This window comes from Crocodylus porosus, unplaced genomic scaffold (genome assembly GCF_001723895.1).
Source record: "Crocodylus porosus isolate Cpor-Errol unplaced genomic scaffold, CroPor_comp1, whole genome shotgun sequence".
Taxonomy (NCBI): domain Eukaryota; kingdom Metazoa; phylum Chordata; order Crocodylia; family Crocodylidae; genus Crocodylus; species Crocodylus porosus.
Genome location: NW_017728948.1, coordinates 50624530 through 50636150, shown reverse-complemented (window position 1 = coordinate 50636150; position 11621 = coordinate 50624530). Strand labels below are relative to the sequence as shown.

The 11621-nt window shown below is 43.2% G+C and overlaps 1 protein-coding gene across 1 annotated transcript in view; it reads right to left on the bottom strand.

The window, feature by feature from the left end:
* GABRB1 (gamma-aminobutyric acid type A receptor beta1 subunit) overlaps window positions 1-11621 on the bottom strand; it is a 152504-nt gene that overhangs the window by 47776 nt on the left and 93107 nt on the right. The window contains exon 2 of the mRNA XM_019553449.1: window positions 9715-9797. Within this exon, the coding sequence (XP_019408994.1) occupies window positions 9715-9797 (83 nt within the window). The remainder of the gene's footprint in view (window positions 1-9714; window positions 9798-11621) is intronic.

Below are 11621 nucleotides of genomic sequence, written 5' to 3'. Positions count from 1 at the left end.
CCAGCCCCCCACAGGTGCCCCGCAAGGGCCAGCTCTGGCCCTTTAAGAAAAAAAAATGGAGACAAGCCCCGGTACTCAGACTGAGACTTGCCTTCTGCGCTGGGCAGTGATCCACAAGTTGGGCTGTGAGAGTCTGAGTCTGTGCTTGTCCCGGTCCCCCTTGCTGAAGCTGCCCAGAGCCTGCACCTGGGCTGCTTTGCAGCCCTACCTTAGCTTTGCTCACAAATGGGAGTGTGTCAAACTTCAAGGCATGCTGAGGGGTTGCCTATGCTGGAAGAACTTCTGATAACTGCAGCTCTGCAGCACAGCTTGGCTGGCTGTTCCCCCTATTTGAGACTCAGTGGGCACATCTATACAAGGTGTTTCCTATGGAGTAGACTAATTAACTCCACAGTAAATGTCTCGGCATCTACATGTGCAGTGCTATTAGAACAGAGTAAACTAACTCTGAAGTAGGTTAGTACTACTTGTAAATACAAGTACTATCCTACTGTGGGGATTTTTACTTCGCAGCAGTACACATGTAAATGCTGTTGAGGCTGGCTGGGGCATAAGGGTGCTTCAGTGCAGGGATTGCCTGCTAGCTAGCTCCACAATGGAGCACCCTTATGCCCCAGCCAGCCCCTCTGCAGCACATTGAACTGGGTCAGAGCAGCCCCGGGCTGGCAGGCTGACCCCCTAAGCCCCCTGCAGTCAGGTTTGCTCCAGCATGGCTCAATGTGTTGTCGTTCCAGGTGTGTGCTCAAATGCAGTGCCTGGAAGCAATAAACTCTGGCACAATATGTTTTATATGAGGATGGGGACAGGGGTTCACCCACTTGCTTGCATGTATGTGTGCGTGTACATGCACTTGCACCCGTGCTCAATGCCTGGCCCCACCCCATATCCTCCCTGATCATGCATAGGAGGTAGAAAGAAGATTAGCACTTGCCTTTCCCTTCACAATGATAGGGTTACCATATTTCCAGCTCCAAAAAAGAGGACGCTGGGGAGGGTGGGGATGTATATGGTTGTGTGGAGCAGGACAGTGATATATGCCAGTCCCCTCCCCCTGCCCAATCTGTTGCCCCTCACTCCCAAGCCACAGGCCCCCCAACCCCCTGGCCTGCTGCTGCCCGTCACTCCTGACCCACAGACCCTTGGCCCTGCCAGTGCCCCTAATTCCTAACCCACAATACTCTGCCACCCTGAGCCATGCTAGTGTTCACTCCCAACCCACAGCCCACCCCCCATTCCTGCTGATGCTTCTTATTCCCAATGTACAGACCCCTGGTGCTGCCAGTGCCCTGCACTCCTGACCCACAGCCCCTGCCCTCCCTGGTGCTCCTCACTCCCAAGCCGCAGCTCCTCCAGCTGTGTGCACACATGCACAGACACACATGGAGTCCCCTGCCTTCAACTGCACTCCTCCCAGCCCCAAACAACTCCTTGCTAGGGCAAGCTGGGAAGTGCTGGGGAAAAACATTGATGCTGGGCAGAGCAAAATCCTTGACATTTGATCATATTTTAAAAAAACACCTGGACAGAGATTGAAGGATCCAAAAAATGGACATGTCTGGGAAAACCTGGCAGCCCGCCTTTACCCTGTGCACAAATCCAGGCAGCACATGCTCCCTAGGCCTTTCCCGAGGTGTGTGCAGTGGCAGGAGCCCCCTCCTTCCCAAAAGCTGCCTGGGGTCTGACCATCCCATGACCTGCCCCAGGGCCCCATTCACCCCTGCCCCTGCCTTTGCCCCACTCCCTCCCTCCCTCACTGTGGGGGCCTCAACCTGCCCCTCTATGCCCCTTCCCCTTCCCCAACTTACCTGTTGTGGTGGGCAGTGCTCCGTACACTGTCCGGCTCCAACCCTGATTGTGTTCAGGCTCTGTGTCTGTGTGCACCCCTCCCCCACTGCTGCAGCTGCCCAGAGCCCATGCCCAGGCTGTCCTGTGGCCCTCTGTGTTGCCCTGCATTTGGTGGGGCTAAGCCCTGTTAACCTCAGCCTTCTGTTGCCTCTGCTCATGACCCTTAAAAATCATGGTGTGGGGTGAATTTCACAGTTTCTATGCAGTCCACAAAATCATAATTTTCTCAGGGCCCTTCTCATGAGGTATAACAGGGAAAGGGTGTTCAGATACACCAGAGGCCTAATGAATTCCTGTAGTGCCCTGGGCAGAGTGCTGACCACTGGGGAACAGAGAGGGGAAGGGTGGAGAGGCTTACCTTCCCCGTCTCTCTCCACACTTTGGCGGCAGCTCCTTCAGCCATAGTAGTATGTGTTCACACTATTGCAGCTGATGAGCAGGCTCAGTAGAGGACACCAAAATGTCCCCTGGGAGTCTTTGCTACTGTAATCACAGTCCTGCACTACCCTGCCCTAGAAGCCCTGGCAGCCCTGAGCTCTGTCATGTATGGCAAGAGAAGGTTTGAGATGAATGCTACCCCTCTATGGGATTTTTGCCAGGGGAGGCACGGCTCTGTGCCCAGTAGCAGAGTATCAGAGTAGGTAGGGGGACAGGGCACTCACTGTCCCCCTGGTTACATTACTGAGTTACATGCAAAGAAACCCCAAAACCCAGCACACACGGGAGAGGAGAACATGGGACTGACAGGCAGCTTTATTATCCCAATTCCTTTCCCTTGTCATGTCACCCCACCCCCAATACTTCTCTTCACACTCCCTCTAATTCCACCTCTAATCTCCCTCATTTCCCTGCAGGGACTCGCATAAGTAATTTGTTTTCTTTTTGGAAATAGTTCAAGCATTTTTTGAATTTTCTGATTTACTTGCATTGCATCTTCCCAGAAATAAAGATCCCTTTTGGCATGCTGTCCTCTGTCCCCACAAGATACTATCCTTTCTTTCTGCGAGACTTCTATGAAAGTCAGATTCAAAGTGATGCTGGCTGGGATGCAGGTCAGGTTCAATGGTTACTGTATGTTCCCTTGAGGTATAAGACTGGCATGGGAAGGCTGGCAGACAGGAGATGTTTTTGGGTACTCCATCCACACTTATACAGTTTTAGTTTTTGGTTCATGAATTAATCTCATCCTGATCTAGAGAGTCCTAATCTTTCCTGAATACCCTATTTTGCTTCTTGTAAGGGGGAAGTGAGTACCATGCAATAGCTGAACAAATGTTGAGTGAACATTCCCAAAATTAGCCTCAAAATTGCGATTTGGGTGTCCTATGTATATATGAATAGACAAGGTTGATACATTTTGTCAGTTGTAGAATTTTTTTTTGCTTTTTTAAATTTTTATTTTGGCTGCCAGTATCTCAGGAATCCCTTGCTCAAATTTTCGACCATTACCCTACCCTCAGCTCTACAAGGCACAGTAAATTTCATGGCAGTTTGAATAAGCATGTGGATTTCTAGAATCATGCTTCTCAGAAGCAGTCCCTGGCTTAGCAAGGAGATGGTATAAAATTGATCTAAAAGTTAATCTTTCAGTAGAAATGGATTCTCAGCCTGAGTGAAAGCAGAGTTGGCTCTGTTGTAGTAATCGGAGACTACCAAAGTGGAAGAATGGAATACTTATCTCTATAAAGTCCAGAGTGATGAGACACTTATGGTTAATGAAAGAAATATTTGACACCCTTATTTTTCAAGCAGGGCACTTGGGAAGTGGCACCAGGGCCTTTGGCTTATAGCCTACATGGTACATCTCATAGGTGGATTGTTTGATAGCAGGATTCACCTGAGAATCATTTTGTTGACACGGAAGGATTTAAGAAGCCACAGGGGAGGGGAAATACTTGCTGTGAGAAATGTTTAAATAGCAGATCTGAGATTCTGTTCCTAACTGGGAAGGGTTTGGGCCCTACAGTTTGTCATCCATGTGTGAGCAAGGATGCGGGTCTCCGGGTAGTGAAGTGCTGGATCTGTGCTCCATGGAGGTCCCGAGAAGGGTAACTATGAAAAGTGTAGGTGGGTCTACAAATGTGCACTTGGCAGAGGTATAGATTATGCTTTAGGTGTGACTGCTGACCTTGGTCACTATTTGGGGGTTGTAGGCATTACCAAAGTACTCAATTTCTGCTGCCTGCAGACAGGCAGGTTCTGCCTGTCTGCCTGTGAAGTCTTGAATTTAAAGCAGTTCTTCAGCTCTAATAAGAAAACATTTTTGTCTGAAGCATAGGTTCCTATATCCTAGGTAGTTCAAATGCAATCATCCTGTGGATCAATGCAATCTTGTCTCAAGCAGGGAGCTGTGATAAATCTGTTCAAATCTCATTCTGTCAGAACACTCTATGCCAGCAGAGGTGATAATGAAGGTTTAGCTATGAACACAGTTGTTGTTTTTCCTGGCACCACACCATCTACAGATTCCAGTAGAATATTTTATTGATTCACTGCACTATCACTTTAAATTGGCTGCTGTTTCATTCAACCATTGCATGTATTTAGTGCTAGGTCTATTTCTATATGAAGCAGAGTAACTACAGAAATGTTGGAGAATAATAGATTATTTTCTTTCCTCAGTGGGAAATGCCTTTTCTTTTTGTTGTGCTTGCCGAAAGAAATCTCTAGAAATCATTCCATTTCTCCCAGCCTTTTCTGTTTAAGTTCTGTTGAGTTTTACCATACTGAACAATCTTGTTACAAAAAGACAGGCTTAAAATATGGTTCGGTGTTGCAATGTAGGTGGATCTTAACCTCATTTTAATTGCATTTTTAAATCATGCTGCAGCCCTACAGTTGTCATAGAAACATAGATGTTATGGCCAAAAGGGACGGTTCTGATAATCTGTTTAGACAGGCTGCATAGCACAGGCCCTGGAACCTCAACCAATAATCAAGTTGATAATTTTGCAAAATTTAGTTGTGTCTATCCGATAATCATAAACTCTACTTGAGTCTTGTTAGAGGACTGCTGCAGTATAATGGTGCCTCTCAGTAGTGGGATTTACAGATGATGCAAAAGCCTCTGCCCATTTTTTTCCTGGCTGAATAAGGGCCAGGCACAGACTTGGTCCATGTGCCCCTGCCATGCTAGTGGTGCTGACACAACTTCTTAAGGCACTGTAAGTTATATAGCAAGGATGGGATCCTACCCTCTCTTTCTCCTACCCTCTCTTTCTGTCCTAACTTGCAGAGTTGGATCAGTGCAACATGTTAAACTGAAACATCTGGGTGTGCTTTGTGCCCTCTAACATTATGTCTGTATGGTACAAGGCAGTGCTGTGCTGAGACACTACACTAACCACAATTGGCCATGGATATGGAAGCTGCATGGCCAGCACTGTTAATAAACTCCGGAGAGCTGCACTGCTCAGCAATGCTGCTTCTGATTCAGGAGCTAGGCCATGTGTACAATGCCATAGCACAGGAGCAGTATGGTGCTGCCTTGGCACTGATAAATATACATTAAGTGAGTTTGCAGTCCCCAGGTGACTGTATTTTACACATAAAATCATATAACTCTACAGGAAGATGTATATGTGAAACTTGTTTACTTTGGCTAAACATACTTTTTTTGGGTAATTGTCTAGATGAGTGTGGAACAACTTTTTTGGCAGGTGTCCCACAAATTAGCCTTGCACTCTCCCTGAGTGCCCCGTTTCCTTTTCCTTTCCTTGTGCTCCTTGCCTGATATCCTGCTCTGCTTTCTGTCCTATTTGCTGCTGTGCTGCATGTCTCCTCCCCAATTTGCTGCAAGCCACTCGCAGAAGCTGCCCTGACCACTCGTAGCATTCATGCCACAGACTGGCCACCCCTGGTGTAGATGGTGAGTAATGGATAATACTTCCCTATGCAGACAGTTGGGCAAGATAATTTTATAAAATCTTGCAAAATTTTTTTTGTAAAGTATAAAAATACCACATTGGCTAATTTTGTCCCTCCTCTCTGATGTGCATATTTCTGTGCTGGCCACTCTGTTGAAGGCATGAGACCAGGTTAGGTGGTAGGCCATGGTCTGCTTTGTCTAGTCTGCTCTTTCTGTACAGTATAGCTGTCGTGTTGTCTGCAGCACACTGCATTACTTACTTAGTAAGTATCGGTAATGAATGTTCTTGGCACTTTCGAATTTCAGAGGATTGTGACCATCTAATTCTTCTCTGAGACAGTGACTTATGGGGCCTTTTTACTTTGACACATTGTAATGTGTTTGTCTCTTATATGGATGGCTTAGAGGTGGTTATCTCTGAAATCTGATTCCTATAGGCAGTAGGCTTCACTGTTGATGTTTTAGCAGTCAGCCGTAATGAGTATGTTATTGACTGAGGTACAGGACAAGGCATACAGAGTATGGAGGCCACATACTGCAGAGCACTGCATAGTTGCAAGCAGGAGTCTAAAATATCCATTTTCCATTAACCGTCAGATAAGTTCTGCAAAATCAGTGATGTTTAAGGAACTGTCCAGCTGCACTGATGTCCCTGGCTGTTGGACTACAAGAAGAGGTTAAAAAAGACCAAAACAAAACCCATGAATTGTTCATAATGTTCAAATCAGAAGTGCATTTTAGAAGAATCTTGACAGCTTGGCTGGAGCTAACAGGATGAAGTTCAGTGCTGAAAAATGCAAGGTAGTGCACCTTGGGAAGAATGATCAAAAATATAAATACAAAATGAGTGATGCCTGGCTGGAGGGCAGCACTAATGAGCAGGATCTGGGAGTCTTCATAGATCAGAGATTCAGTGCGAGTCTGCAGTGGGATGCAGCTGCACGAAAGGCGAATGTGGTTTGGGCTGCATTTATAGAAGCACTAGATGCAACACCCAGGAGGTGATGGTGCCTCTTTACTCAGAACTCATTAGGGCTCACCTAGAGTATTGTGCACAGTTTTGGGCTCTACATCAAAAAAAAAAAAAGACATGGAGAAGTTACAGAGGGTCCAGAGAGGGGGCAACATAAATGATAAAGGGCTTTGAATATAAGTCATATGAGGAGAATTTGAAGGAAATAGGCATGATCTGCTTGTAGAAATGGTGCTTAAGAGGGGACATGATAGCAGTCTTCAAATATTGGAACAGTTCCATAAAGTAGGAAAACAACTTTTCTCTTGCTGCAGAAAGCAGAATATGGACCAATGTGTACAGCTGCAGCAAAATATATTTAGCTGGCTATTAGGAAAAACTTCTTCATTGAGGAGACACCTTGTCTCAGATGTGATGCCAATGAAAATACCCCCTCCTCCCTGCTTCTGCTCCACACCTGCAAATGCACTGGTGAGACTGCTCTGAGCTCATGTCCAGAAGCTACTCTCAGGTATGCCAGAGACCACCTCTCCATAGCAGCTCATGAACCCCACTCCTCCTGCCTCTGTCCTGCCTGGATAACAGTTGGGCTGGAGCAGCCAAGCTGTGGCTCCCTGTGAGAGGGGGGTTATGGGGGCTGCACAGGCAACTGGGATACTAGTGGTTAGTGACCTACCTTGATTCACTATCAAATCTGGCACTGATATTCAGTGCATCAGTCCAACCTAGCTCAAGAAAGTATGATACTGCATGGATGCAGGTCTATCTTAGACTGGGATCTGACATTTTGAAACCAGTTTATGTTCCCCAACCTTCTGTTTTGCTATGAGTATAGACTAGTTTCTGACCACCTAAACTGGAAAAGTGCAATGTCAGTACCTAGCACTGGTTTATCAATCTAGAGCTAGTTCTGTAAGTCGCATGTTGTCTCAGTGAATGACTTAACGTTTACCAACTTATTCTGTCTCAAATGAACTTTGGTTCTGCCACTGAAAATCAAGAAACAAAGTTCCCTGTTGTGATTTTTAGACCTACAATGTTCCATTAGTTTGAAATGGTAAGGCGGTGTAAACAGTCCGAATTGCAAGCTGTACACTAGCAGGTTCTTATACTCCTTGAAGAGTGCTAGTTCTGACTGGATTTGCATACCCAAATACTTTCCCAGCAAGCAGAACTGAGGAACTCATGACTTTTCAATAGGACTTGTTAATTTTATTTTTAGTGCACTGTGAATATTTTTATATGCTTGCAGTGCTAATAGTATGGGGGAAAACTGTGGCGGATCTCAGAGTCATTTTATTGAGGGTCAAGGAGCGAAGTATTTTTCAAATGTGCAGACTGTGGGGCTGTTTAGTTGCAAGTCAGGAGATGAGCCTAGTGGCAAGCACCATTAGACAGCTTGTTTTGTGCCAGAAAGCTGTTGAGCTGGGAACACAAAGCCTGAAAAGTAATATGTATTAGAGAGAAAGCTGCCAATCATAATGTACAGCATTGTAGGTAATAAAGGAAGGTACGAGTTAAAATACTGTATTATGACACTCATGAGGAGCTTCCCAGTCCTTTCTAACAGTTAGTTGAGTTGGAGTTCTGTGCTGCCACATGCAAGTATTGCTACTCTTTCAGCAAAAATAAGAAGAAAAATGATTGTCTATGCATGAAGGAACAAAGAAAGGTGGGCAGAAATCTGTGACCCTTTGAATAATCTTGGGGGGGGTGCTAACCAAATGTAGGGAATGTTAACTGAATACTTGTGCTAGGCAAATATATTAAATAGTATATCAAATAAATGCAAACTTGGGTCTACAGTGGCATATGGCTAGTATATCCATTCAGAATGACTACTCTACATATAGTGAATAATGAACAAAGAATCATTGATTATGGGGAATAGCACTAGGAGCTGCTGAGACATCTGAGACAGGATCTAGATAACTATGTTTCCCTTAGCTAGGTAAGATGTTGATCCTGCAGTGTCAAAACAATTGGTACTTACAAATAAAAGATGTAATTTTTGGGTCTTCATAGTAAATGTGAACACATTCTGCTCAAAACACACTGTAATAAAAACAATTTTCATGCGTGTTTGATTAGAATCCCTTGTTAGCTGAATAAAAGCTTTATTTATTGTTCTTACTTTCTAGCAGACTATTCATAAAATCATGATAAACTGACTTTCCTAGAAAAAACAGCTACAGCTAATAATTCTTGAAGAAACATTTCACGTTTCTTACCAAGCACTTAAAAGCTAAATGAAAAAGCTGCATTTTGATTGATTTTGTACTAAAGTTGGTATTGATTATGCATTTAGAAAGAAGGCACTTTAGAAATGAGGGTAATTTTGAAGGGATGTGACAATTTCACTACCTAAATTGTTCAGGGCACAAGAATGAACATATTCTCATTTATAATTTTTATAGTTTTATGGCAGGTTGGACCTTTTTAAGGTGTGATAGTTAATTTGTACATGTAGCCGGTCTAAATTAATTGCACAGTTAATCAGGTAATTGTGTAATATATATCACATGTAGAGGTGACCAAATAGACTGAAATCCTTGGCAAAGCTTTTTTGTAGATGTTCATGTTGCAGGAGTATGACCTTTTTGTCTGAGGATCTCAAAGTGTTTGGCTTTGATAACCATTTCAACTTCCCTACGAGGCAGGAACAGTCCTTTTTGTAGATGACTAAATTGTGATGATGAGGCTTTACCAAGATTTTGTGGTGAGCAGGTTATGCAGATTAGGCAAATTTCTGCCCTGCTTTAGGAGTTGGGAGATGCTACCCCTCATTTGGTAAGAGATTTTTCAACGGATTTGATAACCTTTGCTCAGCAAAATATTTTGAATTAATTATGGCTTGGTTAGGCACTGAATTTCGTAAATGTATTGTATAGTATTATATACACAAACTGCTAGGTATACAAGAAAGCTATGAGTTCTTTTGTAAAAGAACTATATACTTTACCTAACCAATGTATTATTTTCAATCCAATGATGCTGTTTCATCAACCCTCTCCCTCCAACAACTTACAACTTTCAATTTCTAGGGTGCAGTTTTGTTCATCCAATGGGTATCTGCGTAGATCCATCATGCAAGCTGCTGTTGTTGTGATCCTGTAAGAAGAAACAGATATTATCACAGTACAAATCCATGAGGATGATGCCAAATATCTGACTATTCGAACAGAAAGGTTTGGTTTTTTTTTAATGCATGGTAGTCATATAACCCAGCTCCTGGTGTTTTTCAGAAGAGTGTATAACACACAATTTGGTATGTTGGATAGCAGTAGATCCATAAAATGACTCTGTTTTATATGAAAATGCACTATGTAAAGATTCTTATTTAAAACTAAAACTGAACACACAAAAGGTCTGTGTGATTTTTTGAAGTGGTTGTCAGTGAGCATTCTACTTGGGTATGTTATTTAAGATCCTTTAGACTTAAGTTATCATCATTTCCATTCATGCTTTGTAAATATAAGTTAAGGTACAGTCTTGCATAAGATGGCATGTGATATCATTGTTTGTCTGTGATAAATAGATCCAGCTATCCCCAAAATGGAACCATGCCATCCAAAGTTAATATACTATAACATAAAGATAGCATTCTCTTCAAACAACTGATTACTGTGATAATAGCCTTGATATAAGCTAGATTCTCCATTGTCATGCTCATTTATGTAGTCCCGTAGAAGCCATTGCTTATGACCAGACAAAATGTTAGTGAGACAGTGATTGTTGCTATAGGGAACAATCTTGTATTTTCAGGGATGTAAACTAGTTGAAACAGTAAGCTTTTTCAATTTCATAGTTGCCTGGTTCTATGATAGACAAAGAATGAATCTTTATCTCTGAACTTGGGGGGCATGTTTGAAAGTTATCAAATAGGAAATGGACACAGAAATGAAATGGTAAAATGCCAAGATGCAGCAGTGAAATAGGTGATGCTACTCAGGTTGTCTGCTTTGTGTTGCCAGTACATTTTACGGTGCCGTGCTAAGGATGATTGCTTATGTTTATGGGTTTTGGGGTTTTTTTTGGAAAATGAAACATTGCTGCTGTAGCATTTGTCTTCTTCCAATATGGGCTGATATTCAGTAATTTTACTTCTGAGAGCTTTTTCTGGTAGATAAGTTTTTGTGATTACAGGGAGCTGTCTCCTTTCTTTGAGTTTTTAATTCAAAGTCAAGGAGGTTAGGAGAGCACTTAAGCAGATGCTTAACATTCAGTATATGAAGGCAATGAGACTAATGTCAATTGGAGAACTAGCCATGAGAGGCTGATCTAGTTCAAATCTACCCTTATCCAGAGACTCTTTGTCTGATCTTGGAAAAGTCAGATAAAATAATGGTTTCACAAGTACTGAAGTGAATTAGCAGCCTAAGGGTAAAGTTACACAATACATTTAGACCACACTAAATCGGTGGAACATTAAAGTTAGAATGTGCTGTGAGCAGTCTCACCTTAAAGACTAATACAGTTTCTTGCCTGCACAACTCTGACTTACCACTAGAGAGCTAGCAAGTGAGTCCTAGTTAGGAGCCAGCACACCTGGGCTCTATCCCTGTTTGGCAGAGATGGGGAGGGCTGGGAGTGATACATTCTGGGATGCTGGAGAATTTCAAATTGATCATTTCATCTCCATGGAGCAGATTAAAGTTAACCTAACATGAGCTAGGTAGCGCAACCAGCGTTAACCCTTGCCTGAAGTGGCATAACTTTGAGGGCAATTAGCATGAGTTAATGAGCTTTAACATGTGGACATTCACATTTTAGGATCATACTAAGGGCATTTTAAGTGTTCTCAGTATGGTCTAAGTGTGGCATGTAACTTCACCCTAAGTCCTATTGACTTGCAATAAGCTCGGGCTCCCAAATTCTTGTCAGTTTGGAAAATGGAAGTTGTTAGATATGAAAATATTACCTATAATCGCGCTG